The sequence below is a fragment of the Chroicocephalus ridibundus genome, chromosome 2 (assembly GCF_963924245.1).
Source record: "Chroicocephalus ridibundus chromosome 2, bChrRid1.1, whole genome shotgun sequence".
NCBI classification, from domain to species: Eukaryota; Metazoa; Chordata; class Aves; order Charadriiformes; family Laridae; genus Chroicocephalus; species Chroicocephalus ridibundus.
Window position 1 is genome coordinate 100,967,090 of NC_086285.1, and position 23,679 is coordinate 100,990,768.

Below are 23,679 nucleotides of genomic sequence, written 5' to 3' on the forward strand. Positions count from 1 at the left end.
CCAGGTAGACAGAAAACCCCAAGGACAACATGTGAACTAAATACATTTGAAATGGTCCTCACGATGATTGCAGTCATCATGATTCAAGTTGTGAACCCACAGTAAGCCTGATTTTGCCCATCTATACTTTCCTAGACTCTACAAACAAAAGCATAAAGTATCAAAATCAGCAAGTTCAGCCTAGGGCCAAGACAAACATTTTAACCCAAGGTTCAAAAGTTGAACTTCCTCTCACGTTACAAGAAAAGGAAAGTCAGACAAAAAAAGTGAAAGATCAAGACACAGGGAAAAATCAATCAATCCTCAATTCCTTCTGTAAGAGATATGGAACAGAAAATATTGCATATAAATATTTAATATTAATTTTCTTTGACAACTAGAATCTAATTGAATATGAAGTAAGGAAATTAGGGGAAGAGGTAGAAGAAGTCAGGAGAAAACTACTAAGAAATCATTCTTTTCACCCCGAACAAGTTAATGGTGAGTGACAACAGGGGTCCTACTGCACGTTACATTTTTGCAAGCCTGTGAGGTAGACAGAAATGTAGAGAGTGAAATCATCCTCCTCCTCCTGTCCATAAAAGCACTGACATCAGCTGCAGCATAATCAGAGTCCTTCATGCTCTCTTTTGGCCAGCCTGGTTTGCTGCCTTAGCACGAGCCGGAGGGCCCCTCTTTGCATCCTGTCTTCTGTCCAATACTGCACCTTCTAGCAAAGATCCATCTGTTAGTCCTGGTCTCAGATTACTGATCAGTCGCTGTCCCATATGCTTATCAAGGCCCTGAGGGCACTAACAGGCTTTAGTAGCCCTGGCTTGGGGGCCCCCCACACCCTTGCCCATTGCCCAGGGCCCCCTGTTTCAGCTCAACCCAGGGCCATCAGTCCCTGCGTGAGCTGTGCTCTGTGTGTGCCTGTCTCCAGCTCCATCACAGCCATGCCCAGCCTTCTGCTCTCGACCCTTACCCATGCGCTGACTTCCCAGCTTGACCTCAGACCTGCCACCTCATTGTGGGACCTCTCTGGCGGTCACCAGGCTGAGTAAGACCCTGGCTGCTGCCACCTGATCCTGCTTTGCCAATTTATGTTCCTTGGACCTGCCTCATCACGCAGTGATGCCAAGTGTTCTGAACTCTCAGTTGACCCCCGCCACCGTGTCTGGGCCTGTGCTGCTCCCCTTGCTTCCCCTTGGGAACAGTGGAATGGTGTCCTGGCTGGCAAGTCCCTGCCCCGCTGGCAGTGCGTTACCCACCTGATGAACCAACCATTTGTGATTCACGGTGGTGGACCTGGTCCGCCTTGTCTTATGCATTCCTCAGCCCCAAAAATCCACAGAAGGGCCCTCTGCAGCCCAGTCCACTATCGGCATTCCATGTGAAGGCACAGGAGGCTGAAGAACTGGCTGACATTGCTTCCAGAGGTGGCCAGCTCACACGGGTGCAGACTCCCATTTACTTGTTTTCAGCTTGTAGACCTAAGGAAATCACAAAGAAAGAAAGAAAATGGATACGTTAAAATTGAGGGTGGGGACATGGAGAGTAAGACAGAAGGACGCTCTTCTAAGACTTTTTTACTACTCCAGTCATCAGTAAAACAGGTCTGGGACTTTTCTGTGGTTTTTGTCTTACAGTACTGCAACAATGTAATAAGAGTAATTCACCTCCCATTACTGCACCTGCTTGTACAGTTTAAATTAAAACCAGAAACACTGCAAATCCCACTTCACAATGCCTTTCAGTGTTCCAGACTCTGAATTAAAGGCCTTCATTGTTTAGAAGGATTATTTCATTGCCTTCACCGGCTTCAAAGAAATAAGAATCTTCACTCACTTTTCTATTGATCCCCGTTGATCAGATTAACTTTGTTTTGGATTCCTACTGAAACAAAAGACAAATAGAAATGTTTTGAACACTTACGTGTACAGTTTTGTTCAGTTCATGATTCTATTGCCTATTACAAAGATGATTATTGGTTAGACAAAGAAAGAATAAAGGAATTACTGTAAATTATGTTCACTAAATACCAACACTTTAAGCAATTACAAAATTATGAAATATTTCAGAATGACATGCAACTACGGTTAATTCCACAATTAAAAGTATATCTTTTATTTATTTATTTTAGAAGCACTTGTTCTTTCATAAACAATAATTAGGATTAAGAAAGGTCAGAGAACACTTCCATTTCAACACTACAAAACCCGTTTAAAAGCTGTTCCTGCCCCACCACCCACGCCCCGCACTTTACATTCAGTGACTTTTCTCTTTGTTATTTAGCAACAAATGACAAAGGATCTTAATCTCAGAATGGGCCAAAAGGCTCTCCTAGGACCTCACAAGCCAAGAAAGCCAAATTATGTTAGCCTGGCCATAGAAAAAAGCGCTTCAGCTAGGAAGTACCCTTACTTGTGTACTCAGAGAAATTATCCTCAGAAGTAGAGTGCATGATAATAACTGGCAGCTCTGCTTTCTCACAGAGCTATCCTGCACATCTACATGCGAGTCCACTTCTTGTATGTTCCCTGGCACAGGCCATTAAAGCACCAGCTGGGTCGAAAAGTCAGTTAATCATCTGGATGATGACTGTTCCTCAGGTCTTGCTCACCTCTTTTCTCCCTTCTCTCCACTCTTTCCTGGACACAGAAATGGCTTTCTGATAAAGATGGCACAGTGCTTGCCAGATCTCTCTAGCTTGCTAATATGGCTTGTTCACTGTATCAGACAGCATCTTATTAGCTATCATGGCTATGTATAAGCTGTACTATACACCCATAAGAGAGAGAAGTATCAGTGCTGTTACACAGTGCATTCTGATGAGATTTCAAAGCTGTGAAATAAATGTATCTGTAGTGCATACAACTGATGCATTACAGCCACATGCATTATTGCCACGTATTTTGTAGACTGTCCCAAATGGCCCTGTAACATAGGCAGTGATGTTAACTCCATTCTTATAGCGATATGGGTTCAACTACTACAAAATCATAACATAGTTTTGGTTGGAAAGGAGGTCATCTAGTTCCACCCTCCTCTCAAAGTGCATCCAACTATGTCAGATTCCTCTGGGCCTTGTCCAGTTCAGTTTTGAATATCTTCAAGGATGGTGATTCCAGAGACTCTCTAGGCACTTGTGGCTTGCGTTTTTTTCTCCTTTTTCTTTTATTTTTTTGGTGTCTAATCATAATTTCCCATAAAACAACCTGTGTCTCTGCTTCTAATCCTGCCGCCTCTAAGAACAGTCAGTGTCTATTTTTTTTAGACTTTACCGATAAGAAGCTGAAGGCAGCAATAAGATCTCCCATTAGCCTGTTCTTCTTGGCTGAACAAACACAATTCTCCCAGCCTCTCCTCATCAAGCTCTCTAGGCTTCTAATCGTCTTGGTAGACCTCCACTACACTGACTGCAGCATGGTGATACCTATTTTGCACTGGAAAGCTGAAAAATGGACAGAGTTCTTCACATAGAATCTCACGATTGCTAAATAGAGGAGAATAATCTCTTCCTTCCTACTGGTTCCACAAACACTATTACTGCCCATTATGCAGGGGTTCTTCACTGCAACTGCTGCTCAGCGCTGGCTCATGTTCCCTCTGTTGTCCACTGGGCCCTTCAGGTCCTTTTTCACAAAATTGTTTTTCAACCAGTTGATTCCAAGCCTGGACGGAAGCAGGATGTCTTCCCAGACCAGGGCTGGGACTCTGCATTCAGCTACACTGAACCTCATGAGATTCCTGCTAGACCCTTTCTCCAGCCTGTCAATGTCCTTCTGAATAGTCACCTGCCCTCCAGTGAAAGAGCCACTCCTACCCAATGTGGTATGATCTGCAAACTTGCTAAGGGTACACTCTATCCTAGCTTCTAGCTTAATGAGAAACAGTATGGGTTCCTACGTGAACTGCTGAGGGACCCCACTAGTAATTTCCCCAGCAGGACTTTGTACCATGATCACAACCCTTGGAATCTCACACACCAACCAGTGGTCCACTCACCTTGAAGTTCACTTCTCAGGTTCAAGTCCTGAACTGGAGAGTGACCCTTGCAGTGTCTTCATCTACCTCTTCTTCATCTACCTCTCCATGTCCTTGACTGCATCCTCACTTGTCCCATGGGCTTGCCCAACTAGCTGAAGTAATCCTTTAGATGGTTTTAAATGCTTTTTATTTCCTTTCTTACATTTATTCCTTCATTTCTACTCTTGCCCATAACTAAATGTCAAGCAAAGCTAAATAGTAGCAATAATGAAAAAAAAATGTTCAAAATTGTATGTGTGTGTATTAATTCCCTTACTACTGGGGAAGTAGTACAAGTACTACATGCACAGAGCACGACATGCAGTTAAATGCACATACACAAATACTCTTTTCTAGCACTGTCAACAGCCAGATGCCAAACTGTGAAGTTACTTGATATCAACTCTGGCTGAAGGTCAGATTGCATCCACAGGCCACCATTTTTCCCCAAAGCATGTTCATATTAACAAGCAACTGTTAGGAACACAAACGCAAACAAATCCAGAAAGATTTTTCACTCTTGCATACATACATGCTCTTTCAAGTGCAAGTTTAGTGAAGGAAAAAGTGTAGCATAATTAGTCACACAGCTGTAGTTACATGAGGAGTCACCTGAGTACCTAATTGCTTGGACATTTTTAAGCAGAGTAGACACATCAATGGAAAACTGACGCTTTTTTTAATTGTTGCTTAAGCTTTAGGGTCTCAGGTGGAGCAGGCATTACATAAACATGCAGAAAGACAATCCCTTTTCTGAAATCTTTATCAACTACCAAGTACAGATAAACATGAAGAATATAGGGATCCTGCTTTTAGTTAAAACAACTGAAAAAGCAAAAGTTGTTTTAATGTAGGGTCAAACATGGAGCTGATGAGATTGAGGCAGTGGAGATGGATAAATAAGAACATGGAAGATGGGAGATGGAGTTGAAGGAAACAAAATGGTAATAAATGGGCAGAGGATAAGAAAGCAAGATGAGAAGACTTTAAAAAGAAGGATGAAAAATAAAGTATACTGAGTTAGCAGGGAAAGGTTGTCACCCAAAAGACACTGTGTAGTAGGATCCAAGTTTATATGTCAACATATTGACATTATTAGCAGCTCTGTTGGTCAGTGGAGATACACTGAGTTGTTCCCTCCCCCAAGAAGGGCTATTATACTGCTTCTGTGCCCTATCAAATGAGAATAATCTGGGTATCCTGCTCCCTGGACTTCAAGGCAGTGGTGCAGTTACAAAAACTCACAACAAAAGCAAACAAGCGAACAGAATGACAGTGGAATTGAGATGACAAAGGCTCTTGACCACACTCTTTTCCATTGAAGCGTCTAGTTTCTGCTAGAGAAGTCTTTTTTATACCCCTAGAGCTTATCATGGTTTAAAAAAGTGTATAAACTTGTAAGAAATTAAGAAATCCTCAGCAAATCTCTGTGTAGGTGGAAATGTTTTATACTAACACAGAAGTTTGTTCAGCCATACAGTAGCACTGCATTATGGGGAAACTTCCCAACAGTCCCAAGATGGACTCATGAAGTAGGGATTAGTCAGAGCACCAATCAATATCTGAAGAGATTATTTTATTTGAACTAAATGAACTGGTATTCATCACTATATGAAACAGCAAGTAGTTTAGACCAAGTAAATAATGTGAAGTAGAAGGAAATTGCACAGAGCAGGCTTTGTAAGGATTGTGAGATTATTGTGAGTTACGCTGGCAGTCTCTACTACATCAATGCAACAGCACCAAGACTGCTTCCATGAAGCATTAGAATTATTAAGGTTAGTATAGAAATGTTTATGGTAACAGTGTTCTGGGTTAGTGCAATTACAGCCGTGATGCCAGCACAGTATGAACTACTGCAAATGCTTTCACTTGTTGGCCTGAAGCAAGGTGAGAGAGAGAGAAAGAAAAAACACCTGCGAACTGCCGAATGACCATGTTGTTGTCTAACTCTCTGACCCTCATGGAAAACCCAGGGAAAGAAATAAAAGGTGAAACAGAAAAGCAAATATTTCCCCGTCCATTATCAGCCCCGTTTTGCAGGATACGGCCTTTTACTTTCCTTGTCTTCAAAACATCTGGTTGGCTTAGATTTGTTTCGTATCTCTCTTTATTTGAGCATCCCGTGGCATTCAAAAAAACATCCAGGTGTTAAATATTTCAACTTACGGACATAGGTGAACACAATAAAAACTTGAATTCAGGTTCCACTACCTGTACTCAAGCTAACCAATCTTTTACTCCATTGGTAATCTCTTTAACTTGAGGGTGCAGAATATAATGAGTACACAGTTCCTTGCATGTTTTCTCTTCGCGTGTAGTAATTAACCCCAAAAAGCTTCCAGCTGCTGAACTGAGGGTCTTAATTTGGGCCTGTTGTGTTTGTAAATGCTCATAATTCCTTACTGTTCTTAATAATGTCTGTAAGTCTCTGAACATCATGACTTAAACATCTAAAATTTATCTTGTCTGTGAACAATGCAAAACATATGAGAAAACAGCAGAACACACATGGGGGAAAAAAAAAAAGAAAAATATAACCATATTGTATAAGATGTCTTGTAAATTGAAGCAGTCTAGTTATGCATGAAGAATTAACAGTGAAGGTGTTATTATCATTATTATCTGAGTGTTTTCAACTCCAGGCGAAATCCTAAAAATTGCCTTCTTTGGCAGGGAAGTACCATACATAAGTAAACTGAAACATACGAGATGAAGAACAGCAGTTTGTGGGGAAAAAAACCTGCAGTGAATCAATAAAATAAACTCAGTGCTACTTTGTAGAGTACAATGATGCAGCTCAGGGTTGCACACCGAGTTCTACTCATTGCCACAGTGATCTAACTACCACAAAGACCAAGTCCTAAAAAATTTGAACAGTCTAGTTCCCTGTTTCTCGCAGCATCTAGACCAATAATTCAGTCGAGGACATGATTAACTTTCTCGTTAAGGAACACAATAGTATTAGTCCACCAGTCAATATTTGTTCTAAGCACCACATATGAAGGATTTTCTCATTATATTGTATTTCAGTAGAAGTATTTTCATTCAATTACTATTATTTTTTTAAATCCACTTTATTTCTGGTCTCACTATTATCCTGATGCAATGCTTTCAATGGACTAGTGCTGTTTGATACAGACCAAGTTCAAACTGTGTTGCCATTCAAATATACTCTTGTATTATTAGAAAGAACAAATACAAGAGAGATACAGCCCTCATGGACTTTAGCATATTAATGTAGGCAAAAGACGCAGAAGAGGGAAGCTAATTACAATTTAGTAAGCCTAAAGTAAAGAAAAGTTGAAAATGTGTCTAAGTATATAAATGTAGAAAAATGTATAGTCTGATTTCAGTGCAAACCTGTTCCCGGGCAAAAACCTTGCCCGGGTCTACACTAGACATTAAAAAACAAACCAACTGTTTACACCTGTCCTTAAAATATGATCCAAACAATCTTATTAAAAAGTATTATTGGCTAAAACACAAAGTCATCACTAAAATGCAGCACACATCAATGGATACAGAAGTCAATTATATCAACAAAAGAGTGACTATACATCTAAGAAGAAAGAAAGCAAAGAAAGAAAATACACCAACTGCTACTAATGCTGAAGTGTTAGAAGAAAGCTATAGAAGAGATAGAATGACATTGTAAATTATTCTGTTTATAGAATATTAAAAAGAATCTGAGGAGCTTTTTCTGAGGAATTTTAATTCAACAAGTTCCAGTCTAAGATATATTTAATAGTTTGTCCTACCGTAACTACACAATTGAAATTATACAGCTGTACTTTATCAGTAATAATACAGTAGAAATACACACATTTTCCAAAGGGGGTAAGAATAAAAACACACAGCCAAATATGATCTATTAATATACGTATTTGGTTATCAAAATTAATGGAGTAAACTACATTATGTAGACGTGCTGTGACGACTGCACTCATTACATTAAGAAAAGCATAGGCCCTTGAGAATTAAAACGCCAGGCATACAGATCTATAACTCCCATAATATCTCAAAGCCATTACAAACATTTCAGTGGAGTTGCCAGTTGATTCTAATAATACTGTGTGCAAATGACGCATAGTAGAGGAGGCCAACATATTTATATGCCTCTAAACAGTGAGATATTGTGATAATTTTGCTGTAAGATCTGAAAAGGACTGCAGCCTCAGCTTTGAATGTCTTTAACATTTTTAATACATTTGTGAGGTTTGAGATTTTCTGAAGTCAAACTGCCATTCTCACTGTAACAGACTCGAGGCTACTGTTGGGTTCAGGACCTGGAATATTTACCTGAAAGTGCAAAATAGGCATCACCCTTCTGGCACCAAGAAATAGGAGTTGAGGTGCTGGTGAGGGGGTAACCTCTGCTGCCGCCTCCGTGCCAATAGCTTGTGCGACCTGTGCATAAAGCTGCCTCTCTTCAGCAGAACTCCAAAAATCATGGGGAAAAAAAGAAAAATTAAAAAAAATGAGGATCTACACCCTGAAACGGAGAAGATGGAGAACGGCAAAGGCTGAGGCTTGCCTCCGCCACTCCTTTCCTGCCTGACACCCAGCACATCCCCAGGCCACCACGGGTTGACTTTGCGGTCCGAGAGGGGCTCTCCGGTCTTCTCGCCCCCGTACCCGCCCCCGCCCAACACCGCTCCGGCGGGGGCCCAGCCCCGCTGCGCCGGGCTGCATTTTCAGCGCCGCGCAAACTGCGCCGCCATCGAGCGAGAAGACTTGAGCGGGCACTTCCGCAGCAAAGCAGCCCGCTGCTGCGGAAACCGCATCCAGCCCATCTGCACTTCAAACGCCGGCGTCGAAAGCGGGGCAGGAGCGGGGCGAGGGCGCTGCGTGGTCGGGGGGGTGGGTGTGGGGGTGCCCGCGGGCCACGCACCCTCGCCCGGTGGCGGCGGGGCTCCCGGCGGCTCGCAGCCCTCGCCGCCTCCGCGGGGCCACCGGCCGGTTACCTCCTACCTGGCCTCAGGGCGGGGGAAAGGGGGAGCGGGGGAGATTTCCCTGCAGAGCCGGCGGGTTCGGTGTTTTGAAGCGTGGGTGCATCTCCGGCTCTGCCTCTGCGTGGGCGGTACGTCTGTGCGTGCACCCACGGGCTAATTGCTGCTGCGGTCCTTGGCTGCAGGACGGCCCGAGTAGGAGCTTTAGTGCCACCTGTTAGGGACCACCCCCCACCCCCACCCCGGCTTTGGCTCGAAATGATGCCTCAGCATTGCTGAAGTTTAGTTTTAAGCTTGGCTTTGTTTTTTTACCCTGCCTGCCCACGGTCCCCTTCCCCTCTTGCTGCTCCTCCACAAGCAGAAATGTTTGGCAGGTTCTTACCTACCAAAGGAAGGCGAGGGAGAAACACCCCTTCGTGTTGGGCATCCCCTGATCACCTTCGCCAACTCCAGCGATACGGGTTTAACGCCTGTTCCCTATGCTGGCAGCGACCGGGCATCCTGCCTGGTGTCAGGGCATCGCTGCGCGGGGGGAGGAGAGGTCAATCCGACCCCCCGCTGCTCCCCACCCGGCGGTTCAGGCCTTGCCGGTGGCCTCGTTGTGTTCTGGGGAAGGGGGGAGGACGGACCGAAAGTTCTCAGTCCGAGCGACACATAACCGCACAGTGGTACCTTCCAGAGGTCCCACTGCCAAACGTTACAGAAGAGGTCCCAGTGCAGAAGAAAACAAACAAACAAACAAAAAAAAAACAACAAAAAAAGAGAAATTTATTTGGATCTAGTTTTTCTGCAGCAGGTCAGTAGAATACATCAAGACCTTCCCACTATTGCATAAGAAAAAAACATGCTTTTTTTTTTTCTTTTGGAGGCAGATAATCCCCGAGCTGTGATGCTTTCAGACGAATCTTCTGACAAGTGTTGCAGCTCAGCACTGTATGCGTTGTATCTTGGAAACAAACAATGCGGTAGCTGGAAAACTTGGGAACAGAGGAGAAAGGTCAAGGGTAGAGGCTGGTCAGTTTTTTGTTGACTTGGACGAAGAACCATAAATAATCTAAGGACTGTCATTAGCTGCGCTGCCCACAAGACTGGGGGGAAAGGGAGAAAGAAAAAAAAAACAATAAATAAATTAAAGAAGATGACTGTTTTGTAGCCCGGCGCTCCGACACCTTCCCGGTCAGGACCTCCTTCAGGCACAGCGCTGCGGGGAAGGGAGAGCAGCCCTGGGGAGCAACTCCGCGCCCGGCGGCTGCCCGGCGCTGCGCGGAGCGATGCGCGTTGCGCGGAGCGGCGCGCAGCCCCTCTCCCCGCGGCAGCCGGCCAGCCTCGCCGCCGCTTGCCGAGTCGCGCCGGCGTTTCGCCTCGAAATTCACCCGGCAAAGCCGCCCGTGTCCGTCTCTCCTCCACCGACACCCCACCAACCCCCCACTCCGCCGGCTGCCGCGGCGCCGTGGGGCGCGTTACTTACGCGGGTGGGCGGCGGCGGGGGGGGCCGACTGCGGGGAGTCGAAGGGACGGGGTCGGAGCCCTGATCGTAGCGGGCTCGGCGCGGCCAACGACGGCTGGCAGAACCAAAGAGTTAAAATATAAAACCATAAAATGTTGGTTGAGCTTTTTTTTTTTTTAAATATTAATGTTCTTATAACGGAAGTTCTTATCAGTGGGTTGCACTGTACTTGGCAAACAAGCCTTTTTACCTTTTAAACAAATAATTCATTAGGTAATTAAATTCAAGTGAGATTACTCTAATTAAATATACACTGCTGTTGAATCATAATTTCTATGTGGCCTAGTTAAAGATGAACGATCTCTTATTCCTGACAAAAAAAAAGAGAAAGCTTTAAAAGAATTCCCTAGTGACTGGAATAATAGATTTATACACCACCGTACAGAGGTCATTTCAAGAAAGAAGAGACACCAAACACAACATAAAGGGACTTTTCATGTCTGGAGATACTAGAATTTCAGGTTTTATTGCTGCGAGTTCTATTAAAAGACTTTGTGGAACCTAGGAGGAAATCAAAATTATCTTTCAGAAGGCGATAAGTTATATAAATATGTGCACAAACAGAAATGTGTCTCTGAAGGCATTAGTTCTGCATAATTTCAGATGAGTAGCTACTAGGCCTCAAAGGAAACAGTGCATCTTGAAATGCTCTGAAGGCTTACATTGGCCAAAATAAGGCAGGACTTCAGCAAAATTAGAAGTAACTTTGTAGCCAACGATGTGCTATATGTCCTGTTTCCCTTTAATAGCATTAGGCGTTCAAACCATAAAGACTAATCTGGAGAGTAGAAGTTCCTGCTCTCTGCTTTGATCTCCTTCCTCTTGGCTGTTTAAAGCTGACAGTTTGGCTGAATGGCATTCACTGCTTTCATTTGTAAGACATGAGTTTCCTAGTGTTCCAGAGCTAGCAGCTACACCTGTACTGTAGGAATTTACATTGCATTGCTCCAGGATGGCATTGATTTGGGACGGGTGAAATACAAACACAAACTAATTAAAAACTGCATAATGCAGCCCTACAGGAACAAGACAGAAAAACAAATAAATACAACTGCAGCTGGCATGGCAATTGTGCCTCTGCCCCCAAGCAACAGTCTGGTGACATAAAATTATAAACCTTAAAAATCTCACGTAATTGCTGTTGATCATTTTGGAGACAAAATGGAAATTATTTTGTTAATTAAGTTCAGACCCATAAAATATTCATAGACAGGAAGACAGACAGACGGACAGATAGATACAGAGAGAGGCAGATGATTCATTCTATAGATTTGTGTGCTTGTTCATATAGGCCTGTGTGCGTGGCTTTAACAATTCATTTGCAAAAGCACTAAGGAAGAGAGCATCTGTGCATTCGCATTGCTATCAGAAATAAATGTAAGTTGCAACTGAGGTGGACTGATAAATTATTAGTAAAAAGTCACCGCCAGGGTATCGGGGAAAAAAACCCAAACAATTTCTCTTAATTTATTTTTCAAAAAGAGAGGAATGACCATAGTTTCTTTTTTAAATGCTCTCTCTCTCTGAATAAAATAATCTTTGTAAACGCCTTATTAGCTGTTACCTTGAATACAATCAGACGCTGTAGCTGCTGAGACTTGGATTCCTTCCTGTACTACCTGTGCTGTGGATATATATGTGTGTTCATGTTTAGGGAATCGACCAGATATCCCTGATTGCAACTTTGTGTTTATTTGGACAAACCAAACCATTCGTTTGCACGGTCAGAGGTCTGGAGGCTGCTGTTGCTGTGAGTTAAATTTGCAAAAAGAGAATGAGATTTTTTTTTAACTTTTTATTTTATTTTTTTTCCTTCCCTTTTACCTTTTTTTTTTAACAGAAATGTTCCTCGGGATGGGCGTGAAGGGGAGGAGGGGTGCAATCTGGTGTTCCAGAGCTACATCACCTCTCCGCCTATAATTGTTTGACACATGCCCTGTTGTCACAAAGTGGGGTTGTTTCCCAGACCCTGCTGGAAAAAAAAAAAAAAAAAAAAAAAAAAAAGAAGGTGCAAAGTAATAATGAGTGTTTAACAAGGCTCATAAATCAGGGCTGATGAGAAGCGCTCAGGACGGACGCACGGAGGCGACGGGGCCTGGCAGCGGGTCACCAGCGGGAGGACACCAACGCCAAGGTCCTGCGGAGCCGCAGCCCTGCCACCGGCACCACCACCACCACCCCCACCACCCCCCCCCCGAAAAAAATGATAAAAAAGCACACGTCGTCGAATGAAACGCAGTCCCGTGCTAAATCAGATATAATACACTTAATGAAAACTCAGTCAACTGATCCAAATAGTCGACAGTCGGTGCATAATTAGAATCTAGGCGAGATATATTAAATTAATGGATTCAGTCCTGCACAGATGTATCATTAAAATGTATAGGATTGATACTTAACACGGTAGAGTTATTTTAAACTTACACATAAAAAAGGCAGAGAGAGAAAAAAAAAAGACAGTGAAACTACATGCTGAGAACAGTCAGAAAATTAGCAACATACGGATAATCTATTTTTTTGGCACTTTTCTTTTTTTCCTTGCACGTTCTTGCCACAGGATAGAAAATTGAAACAGACTATTAACTGAAGAGATCATCTTAAATTTCTTCGTCTATTACCGGTGCGAGCTGAAAATCAAGCGAGGATTTGCAAAAGAAATCGCTACCAGGATGTTTCAAAGCAGTCCCAGAATTAAATGAAAACTTTTCTTCCCAAGCCACAAACAAGGCGCTTTAGCGATTAAGCCTCCCTTTCTCTTGGTAGATCTTGTTATCAACGCCGCATAAACCCCGAATTTTAGTAAGGGGTCCATACGCGCGTGTATTTGCACGCAGAGACGGCGCACAACCGCCTGTACCTCTGTGGAAATTACACGGGTGAACCGTAGCCTAGTAAATATCTCAACTCCACTCCCAGATTGTGCTCTGCTTAGTATCCTATTCTCCCCATAGTTAGGTGTCTCCTTTCAACATCTCTGTCATCTCCATTTGAAGATATTTTCAGCGGTTTATCACTGCCATCTCCAGCCCTGCACATTTGCAGCAGGTTATCACAATTGCCAGTCCCCCCTGGCTGATGTGTTGCGCTGATTACCATCAGTGCCCTCAGATATTTGGTGCGGATTCCCAGCCCTGCAATATCCACTCTTAGGACATCTGGAGCAGATCAAAATCACTGACTTCATTTTTTTAGTAGAGTCAGTGTCAAAGCTTCACATATCCTCTTCGCAAACATACCCTTTAGTCAATTCCTGCAGAACCAGCCTTTAGTTAAAATTCGGCCAAGCAGCGACCCCTATGTCTGGATTTGCATTTCTTATCGGACCCCTATCTAAACTGATTTGTTAATAATAAAGAGAAAATCTCTTGGCAGTGGATGCATCGCCTTAAGAAACTGGAAGGATCACACTGTCTTAGCAAACTCCTTCTCAAGAAAGGCTCTTTAAGGAGAAGTTTATCTACCCAATGATCTTTGAATTATATGAGCGTGGCCATTTAGGTCGATTTACTTTAAACAGTATACAATTTATTTTAAGCGATTACCTTAGCTATAATCACATTATACCCAGCGCTGCTATATATTTCTCTCCCCCCTGTTTTCAGACGTGCATCCGCTCTCCATCGGGAAGGTGACTCTGCTTTTCACTCTGAGCCCAATCCCTTTTTTTTTTTTCTCTACGTGACTGTTTGTCGTCTTTAAAAACGCTGTTCGGCTAATGAGTTGGCACCGCTTTCCTTTTTGTTAGGTTTTGCCGAAAGTTAAGGAGGCATTCGAGCAACTAAAACACAGATCTCAGAAAAAAAAAAAGAAAAAAGTAAAAAGAAGAGATTTTTTTTCCAATTTATGTTTTAAATTACCTTAAAAAAAACAAAAACAAAACCAAAAACACAACAGTATTTTATTCCATATCTCAACAATTTCAAGCTAATTTATGGATAGGGGGGTTGATCACACCAACCTTTTTGACTGTTTAGGTCTTGGGGTTTAGGGCAAGATTTTCCTGGTGCTTCTGGCAGCTGCTGCTGATGTTTGTAATTTTCCGTAGAGTTTCGTTCTTTTCGCACTTTTGTTATTAAGCTCCTGCTATAGGTCTTGTAAGGGGGGAAATAAACCCAGAATCTCCCAGACCTTCACTAAACTGATTTTCAAGCTAAGTAGCTTAGTGTAGCAGCTCTGGTCCCAGCTTACTTGCACAAGGGGGGAAAAAAAATTAAAAAGGGCTTTGAAAGGTTGCCTACTAAAGTGACTTAATAAACCGTCAGAAAAATGGGCAATGTCCAATGCAGGAGCAGGAATCGCGTGGTGAGGGATTGGCATTTACTGATCAGAACTGTGCATAATTACTGGCGTTCGCAGGACCCTGCTCATCCTTGCGCCGGGAACTTTGCAGATGAGAAACAAAGCTCTCCGCCCAATCTTGCAACTTTCCCCGTCCTCGGCGGGTTTCTTCCTTCCTTCCTTCCTTCCTTTCTTTCTTCCTTTTCTTTTTTTTTTCTTCTTCATATTTTTTGTCCTGTTTCTTTTTGTCCCCTCTCCCTCTCCCCACAAAATCACCGTTGCAGGTAACATGCATTTTGGTTTTTTGGGTTTTGTTTGTTTGTTTTTTGGTTTTGTTTTTTTTTTTTTTCCTCGATTTCCACACAAGGTGAAGAACAGCAAAGTTCGCCCCGAAAAGATGCTGGGCTGATAGAAAAGCAAGCGAAACTTCCCCCCCCCCCCGCATTTTTTTTCCCCCTGAACCGATCTGAGAAGGATGGGAGCGGGTGGGGGAGGGGATGGCTCACATTTCTTAAGCCTCCAAGTGGAAACCTTTTCTGGATACACATTCCACTCAGATCTAAAGCGCTAAGAAGATTTCGGCAGCGTCGGTGCCTTATCCCACCTTTATTTACCTGCAGCCCTTGTAATGTGACACTGCCATTCGCAAAACACCGCTGCAATTTCCAAGCCCCGCTCAGCTTTGTTACGGCGGTGCATTTTTGTCTGAGGGTCGCTCGCCTGCTTTGAGGGTGAGATTTTGGAGCGGGGCGGGGGGGGAGGTGAGGGGAGGAGGGTGGGAATCCTCCTCTCCTTGTGAAACACGGCAAGGGGAAAGCTCCCTATTTCCAACTGATGGGGGAAGGAAGTTTTAACCAACTCTCCGAGACGGAGCGGGTTCCCCGGAGCGCGGGGAGGGAAGGGCTGGTCGGGGTTAGAGACACCCCGCGGGGGCGTTGGCAGGAAGGGAGGGATCCCCCTCCCCTCCAGCGGCAGCCGGTCCCGGCGGGACCCGCGGTGTGGGGCTGAAGCCGCGGCTCGGAGAGGGGTCTCGAAGCCCCGCGGAGACCTGAGGAGCTGGCTTTCGCCCTGGGCTCGGGAAAAGGAGAGAGACATCCGTGCCCCACCCCCCCCACACACACTTCTTCCTCTCCTCCCGCCCCCGCCACACACTTGCATCCCGAAAAGCAGCGGGCCTTCGCCTCCGCCGCCCCCGCCGCGCCGTCCCTTGAGGAAGAGCTCGTCGGCCCCGTCCGCCCCTTCAGCACAAAGACGGAGCTCCCGGGCGGCGGGGACGGCGGCAGCGAGGGCCGGGCCGGGCCGCGGGCGGCCGCTCCGCGCTCCTCCGCGCGATCGCTCCCGCTGGGTCCGGCCGAGGGACGGCAGCGCCCGGCCCGGGCCGGCCTGACGCTCCCCGCGCCCAGGGCCGGACTCGTGGGGCAGAGCGGCCCCCCGGCAGTCCCGTCGGGGCTGGGAGGGTCGGGGGCAAGAAACGCCCAGCTCGCCGCCTCCCCCACCCCTCCCCCCCGCTCCCCGTTTTCCCTCAGCGGCGGGGGATGGGAAGGCCCCGGCAGCGGTGGGCAAAGGAAAGTTTTCGGTGTCGGCCGGGCGGTGCGAGGCTGTGCCAGCCCCGGCGGGGTACGGGAGAGCCCTGCCACGTCGAGGATAACGGGCAACATCGCGGGCAGGTCACAGCGGTGGCGACTCGTCTCCTTCAAGGCGGCCGAGTCCCTCGGTCCCTCGCAGAGGGGTCCTTTGTCTCCCCGCTGCACCTTCCACCCCACTCCAAGGGGCCAGAGGAAGAAGAAGGAAAAAAAAGTCCCTTCCTCTAATCATTGCTGTTAATGACGATAATGGCAGCAGCCCGTGTTGGTCCTTTCGCCTCACCACCTCCCCCCCCCCCCGCCATGCGTTTCCTTTGGTCCCCGCTGCAATGGGCGGATGGAAGTTTTGACAATCCACCAGTCACTCAGCTTCCCCCTCCCCGCCCCTGCTCGGGGGCGAGGGCTGGGGGTCTTCTGTGCCCTTCGGCATACATGTCGCCACTGTTGATTTGCAGGATTATTTATTGCTAATATTACGAGAACCGTCGCAATGCCTCTGATAATTGTCCCTGAGTGTCAATCGGTCGGCAGGGCATGAGGAGGAGAAAGGGCGGGGGGGAACGGGGGCGACGGGAAGAGATCGCTGCGGGTCTTTTTTTTTTTAACTAAAGATTTTTTTCTGGGGAGAACTGCTAGGAGCCTTGTGACTTTCAGCAAAGTTGTGTGTGTGTGTGGCGTTTGTGGGTTGCTATAGATAGACCGCATTTATTTATTTATTTATTTATATGCCTTCCTTTTTTTTTTTTTTAGTGGTAAATTGTTACAAGTCGCCTGGCTGCAAAGCCCCCTTTCCCTCTCACGGCCACTCTCGTTTGTTCCTGAGTCCAACGACGACAAGGGGGACTCAATGTTAAAGGTGGAAAAAAAACAGCAACACAGTTGTTTTTGTTAAAAGGGGACACACTAAGGCTGCGAAACAGCAAAACCCCAATGTTGGACAGCTGTAAAATCGTGTAGACAGGTTGTCATACAGCAGTGGGGGCTTTTCTGAAAGGAGCCCATTGCTAAACATTAAATACACACACACACAGCAGAGCAGAGCAGCTGCGCGGACACACGCACACACACACGCACACGCAGGCACGGAGGAAAACGGCCCGGGCTGGGCTGCGCACCACGTGCTGCACCGAGGGGGGCGAAGGGGGGGCGATGGAGCGGGGGGGGGGGGAGTGCGGGGCGGCGCTTGCGGCTCAAGTGGGTGCCAATCAAAACATCAACTTCAAATTGTATCTGAAAGATCAGCCTAGGACCTAAGGGCAGACACATCAGTTGGAGCTCAATTGTTGATCAGATCACATCTAAGGGATTTAGGAGCACAGAAGAGCCGAGATTTGAGGAAAGACACCCCACTGAATCCTTCCACACTCCTCCTCCTCCATACCTAGGTTGCAATATATCTCTTGCCAGAAAGAAATCAGAACGAAAAAAGAAAATTATCGGCTCGATTTCTGTTCTCTCGCCCTGCCTGACTCCAGTAAAGAGAGAGGGGGGGAAGAAAAAAAGAGAGAGAGAGAAAGAAAGAGAGATCCAGAGAAGCCCGGGTTTGTTCCGCTCCCCTCCCCGGCTGTTCAGGCTCCCTCCTCCCCCTTCTTTTTTTTTTTTTTTTTTTTGGTATAATTCCTTCCCCCCCACCCCCTTTTTTTTTTTTTTTTTTAATATTTCTGCCGCTTCTGCCGCCGCCGCCGCCAGTGCTGCTGCCGCCGCCGCCGTGCCCGCGCCCCGGAGATGTCCTTCCCCCAGCTGGGCTACCCGCAGTATCTCAGCGCCAGCCAGGCGGTGTACGGGAGCGACCGGCCCGGGGTGCTGGCCGCCGCCGCCGCAGCCGCCGCCGCAGCCGCCGCCGCTTCGGGCCGGCCGGCGGGCGCCGAGCTGGGCAGCGGCTCGGCCGCTGTCACCTCGGTGCTGGGCATGTACGCCAGCCCCTACAGTGCCCCCAACTACAGCGCCTTCCTGCCCTACACCGCCGACCTCGGCCTCTTCTCCCAAATGGTGAGTGAGCGCCGGGATGTCCCCCCCCCGCCCCCGCGGCGGGAGGCAGGGGGAGACGGGGGTAGGGGCGGGCGGGGGGTCGCGGAACCGAGCGCGGGGGGCGGCGGTGGCCGTTCCCGCCCGGAGCGGGGTCCGGTGCGGAGCAGGGAGCGTGTGTGTGTGTGTGTGTGTCTGTGTGTGTGTGTTTGCCGGCGGGTCTGGCAGGGAGAGCACGGCCGGGGCCCGGGGGCGGCGGGTTCCGTCTGCAGGAGCAGTCCCCCATCCGCCCTCGTCGCTCCAGCCGGGCAAAACTCCTCGGAGTTTTCCTTCTTGGAAAGGTGGAAGGGCTGAGCAGGGCTCCTGCCTCCGTCTTGTCGGCTTTCCCTAGCAACTCGGCTTTTTTTTTTTTCCTTGTTGTTATTGGTGGTGGTGTTGACGGGGTGATATTGTCGGTCCTTGTGGTTGCAATTGGCTTTCCAGCGCGCTCCTCTTTCCGCCCCGTTCTTTTCTTTGCCGCCGAGCTAGAAACAGGTTCCGTCCGAAAGGCCAAAGTGCGGTGTCGGTGGCCGGTACGCCCGTCTATTTCCAGACATTTTCCTTGAGCCTTAAAAACGGCCCGTTGCGTTCCCTGAACTTTTCATACTCAGATTATGGCGAGTATCATAGATCGGATTTGCATCAAGCGAAGGAGGGCATCTACATCCCATTATATTCATCGGAGCAGAAAGGCATATTGGCGTTAACTCTAAAACAAATTGCCGTCACTCAGATTGTCCTCGGATCCTTCCTTCCCCCCCCCCTCCCCATTTCTTTAGAATGTAATAGTGAGAAAGTGAAACATCTTTTTTTTTAACTAGCTGGTTTTATCTCCGGTGTCGTTGAAACATTTTCGTTCCTAGTATCTCCAAATTTATCGGCGGCGGTACGCACAGGTTCCACTTAATTTCTAAATGCCCCTCTTTTCTCTTTCCCGAAACATAGAAGTGTGAATATTGATAACTGGGTGCATGCAAGGCGTAACTTGTGAGGGTTTTTAATACATATGTGTAGGCAAGTAGCTAGATACGGTGTTGAGCCAGGGTCAGCATCTGAAAACAGATCATTTTGTGCTGCAAATATTTCCTGCGAAGGCATTTTTAACAGCATGCTTTTCCTACTATTTTTTTTTAACCTTGATTTTGGAAATGCAGTAAAAGTTGAGACAGAAGCAATGAGTGATTTACAAGTGGCTTCTTCAAAAGAATTCCCATCAGAGATTACATAAAAAAATATAATTTCAGCAACAATAACAAAAGACAGCGGAATAAAGGGAGTGCAGAAAAGCCTTCTCTGTAACACATTACAAAAATTACATCGGGCTTCTCTTTGTGTATAAGCGTTGTCTCTGAAATTAAAATACATGTTCCTTTTTAACTGTCTGACAAAGTTAGATTAGTTTCCTCGCGGACATTTTCGAAGAGGTTCATTTTTAAGGCTGACAGAAATTTCGCAAGAGTAATACTAAGAATGTATTTCTGGACTAGGAAAAAAAAGCGCGAGATTGTAATAGAAGCAAGAAAAAAAGAAAACGGCTTTAAACGTTAGTTATATAGGAACAGTTCCCTTTCCTACTCGCAAAGTATCCTGGTGTTTTGCTACAGTGATTTACCATGACAGTGATATTTTGAAAGAAATTCTAAAATTCTGAGCACTTATAAATCACGAGCTAAAATAATAAGTTAATATCTGGACAATTTGCGGTAATAATGAGGCCTAATGAGGTTGCTAGAAAGATAAAATGTTATTTACCAAAACACCTGATGGGATAATTTGACTTGCTGTGTTTTACTACTGATGATAAAAAGAATATTGATTGCAAATAAATCACCGTCTCTAAACGCTTGTAAACAATTTGTGTTTGCTCTGCCCAGATCAAAGTAAAACTTATGAGATAAAGTGTCTGCATATCCATACTCTACAATGCGTGGGTCAGTTTTAATTCCAGAGTTTAAAGGCGCTTCTAACAGTTAGAAGTTAATGTTTTACACCAGAATCTTAGTGTATGATTTGGGGGGTGAAAGAGGCGGGGAGGGGGGGGAGTTGGCTTGTGTGTGGAAAATCTCTTACATTATAAGTGTCTTCGTACTGAAGTTGTGCATTCATCTCCCCAGTCTCCTCTCACGCCAACTCCTTTTAAAGGCAGATCTGGGGCCAAAGACGAATGCTCTGTGTGCATTTGTAATATCCTCCTGGATATTTTGCAGATAAATGCGGCGTTGTGCGCAGGCATGAGTTTGTAACTGTGCTGTAGTACCTGCTTTCTCTGCCTGATAATTTCGAGGGCACAATAAATTGTCTCGCCTGGGCGAATGCGAAGTTGCTGCATTTCCAGCGTTTGATTTGAGTTGGTTTGCGGAGAAAATACGCATGATGTCTGTCAGAGCCCAGCTTAGCCCCTCTCTTTTCCTTTCCCTGCAAGAAGGGGGGGGGGAATCATTTGGGAATACCTCTGTCTGATCTAAACGTGAAGAGCCTGGAGCGGGGAGGGCCGAATTTGCCCGTGAAGACCCTTTGCACCGCTCAAAGGCGTATTCCGGCTCCCGGAGTAGCCTATTCAGGTCTGTTAGAGACGCTAACGAGATAATTGATGTGCTTTTTCCTCTCCGCTTGTCTGAATGTGTTGCAGGGCTCCCAGTACGAGCTGAAAGATAATCCGGGTGTCCACCCTGCTACCTTTGCTGCCCACACTGCCCCCGGCTATTATCCCTACGGACAGTTCCAGTACGGGGACCCGGGGCGGCCCAAAAACGCCACCCGGGAGAGCACCAGCACCCTCAAGGCCTGGCTCAACGAGCACCGCAAGAACCCCTACCCCACCAAGGGCGAGAAGATCATGCTGGCCATCATCACCAAGATGACTCTCACCCAGGTCTCCACCTGGTTCGCCAACGCCCGCCGGCGACTCAAGAAGGAGAACAAGGTGACCTGGGGCTCCAGGAGTAAGGATCAAGAAGATGCGAACCTCTTCGGGAGTGACAATGAGGGGGACCCCGAGAAGAACGAAGACGACGAGGAAATCGACCTGGAGAGCATAGACATAGATAAAATCGACGAGAATGATGGGGAGCAGAGCAACGAGGAAGAGGAGGAGAAGCCCGAGCTCCTGAGACAAAGCAGCGAAGAGGAGCACTTGGAAAAGGAGAAGGATTTGGCGCTGTCAGGGTCTGAAGGGCTGAAACCCAAAGACACGCTGGCCATGGTGAAGGAGGCCTCTGACAACAGCACGCGAATCATCAGTCCCGGGGGACAGAACAATTTACAGATGCCATCTCACAGCAAACCCAAGATTTGGTCTTTGGCAGAGACGGCAACCAGTCCCGATGGAGCCCTGAAATCTTCTCCCCCTCCGCCCCCTCCTCCCCAAGCTAACCACACTTCTCCACAGATACAGCACCCCGCTTTTCTCCCTAGCCATGGACTCTACACATGCCAGATTGGCAAATTTCACAACTGGACAAATGGGGCTTTCCTTGCTCAGAGTTCCCTACTCAATGTGAGGTCCTTTTTGGGAGTAAATCACCACCACGCTGCTCATCACAATCACCACCTCCAGGCCCAGCAACAACCTTCTGTGTTAACAGCAACCCTGGGAGCCCTAAGCAGTGAAAAACCTTCAGAGAGGACCAGTCCCAAACACATAGGTAATGCATGCACCAGGCATCCACCTCCCCCCTCCCCCCTCAACACATGCACATGAACTTCTCCTTGAGCAATGGTGTCAGACTCAGCCCTGGTGTAACTGATTGCCTTTAACGGAGTTACAGATTACCCTAGCGTTGATTTTTTTATTATTATTATTATTTTTTTCCTGGAGCATGTTGATTGCATACATTAAGCCCATTTCATGTGGGCTATTACATGCTCACCCTATACGCCCATCAAATAAGATGAGAATGCAGGAACAGTGCTGTGAAACATATTCTTTGAGTTTTGCTTTCCTTCCCGACCCTCATCTCCCAATAATTTCAATGACAGTCAAAAATGTGGCAAGAAAAGCTTGCAATACTCCTTTATTTAAATATTGAAAGTAGGGAATAGTGCCGTACGCACACATATACACCTACACACGTCTGAACAAGAGGGTGAGAGGGAGGTGTGTTCTCTGTACACTGTCCAGATTTTTATTGTTGTTATTCTAAAATGGTTCTCCTGGTTTTGTTTTGTTTTGTTTTTATTTTCTTTTTTTTTTTTCTTCTGTCTCTTCCTAGAAAGAGAAAATGTACCAAGAACCGAATCCCCACCTCAGCCACTAAAATCGCCCTTCCAGCCTGTCCGTGACAAGTGAGTTTGTTTGTTTGTTTTCACTGCAGGAATGTTACTTATGTGAAACAGAGCGTTTGAATAATAAAGACTAATTATAACACCTAATCATCACCATAATAATACATACAGACAACAAGAAAAACACAGAAGTTGCTGTAATCTTTTCAAAGTTAGGCTAAATTGCAATTGTACATAGCCAGCCTGTAACTTTTATGAAACTTAACAGACCTCAAAGATCTTGTGTTAATTACACCAGTGACAATGATTTCTGTGCAACTAACTAATACTAGGATGCTATAGCAATAGACAGGCCATTATAGGAAAGGATTCTTTTTTTTTTTTTACTGAAAGATTGTTACGTCTTTTTTTTTTTCCTTCCTCCCTTCCCCCCTGCAGCTCTTTGGCTCAGCAAGAGGGAACACCGAGAATTTTAACAGCTCTCCCTTCTGCTTGATTAAATGGTTTGGTGAAAAATATTACAGAGACTGGTATTAAGGACAGAAAAAAAAAAAAAGGAAACGATATAAACGACTCCCATCAATCTCTTTTTGCAATAAGGTGGTGCAAATCCATAAAAGCGATTACACAAATCTGTAGATGGATCCCCTTCTTCATTGTACCATTTCAGATCGTGTTATTCTAACCATTCTTGGATTATTTGTTTGGTAAATGTTTCCCATGTGTTTGTGTTTTTTCTGTATATAGAGTGATTTCAGATTGTAAATAGCGCGTCAGCAAAACTTGTCTAAATCATATATTTTTGTCTAATAAACTAAATGAAATTATGAGCTCTCTTCAGGTATGTATTCTGTTGCTGCAGATCTTATACATATATTACAAATCTATTCAAACATTTATAATTTGTTTTCTACAAAGTCAAGTCTCTTTGCCTTTGGGTAACTGAAACTTAAAATACCAGGTCCGAGCTTTTAATGAGACTTGTAGCTATTTTGTCGAAAACAAGCTGCGAGCTTCCCTTTTCATACAAGTAAATTTACGAAGCTGAGTGAAGCTGGTTCTTGACCAGTAAAATTAAAGTTATTTTTTCAGTTGTGATGAATCAGATGTGTTCTGTAGTATC

At 45.8% G+C, this 23,679-nt stretch overlaps 1 protein-coding gene and 1 long non-coding RNA gene across 2 annotated transcripts; one reads left to right on the plus strand and one right to left on the minus strand.

Moving 5' to 3' along the window:
* Positions 1 to 292: 292 nt before the first annotated feature.
* LOC134510732 (uncharacterized) lies at positions 293 to 8,445 on the minus strand. The gene is made up of 4 exons (XR_010069706.1): positions 8,311 to 8,445; positions 1,828 to 1,872; positions 1,251 to 1,472; positions 293 to 709 (listed from the first exon to the last, which is right to left on the minus strand). It is a non-coding gene; the product is annotated as an uncharacterized LOC134510732 (long non-coding RNA).
* A 9,139-nt stretch (positions 8,446 to 17,584) lies between these two features.
* Positions 17,585 to 23,383, plus strand: IRX1 (iroquois homeobox 1). The gene is made up of 4 exons (XM_063326318.1): positions 17,585 to 18,317; positions 20,962 to 21,976; positions 22,544 to 22,616; positions 22,995 to 23,383. The coding sequence occupies exons 1-4, from the start codon at positions 18,054 to 18,056 to the stop codon at positions 23,050 to 23,052; spliced, it is 1,410 nt and encodes a 469-aa protein (XP_063182388.1). The 5' UTR covers positions 17,585 to 18,053; the 3' UTR covers positions 23,053 to 23,383.
* Positions 23,384 to 23,679: the final 296 nt, after the last annotated feature.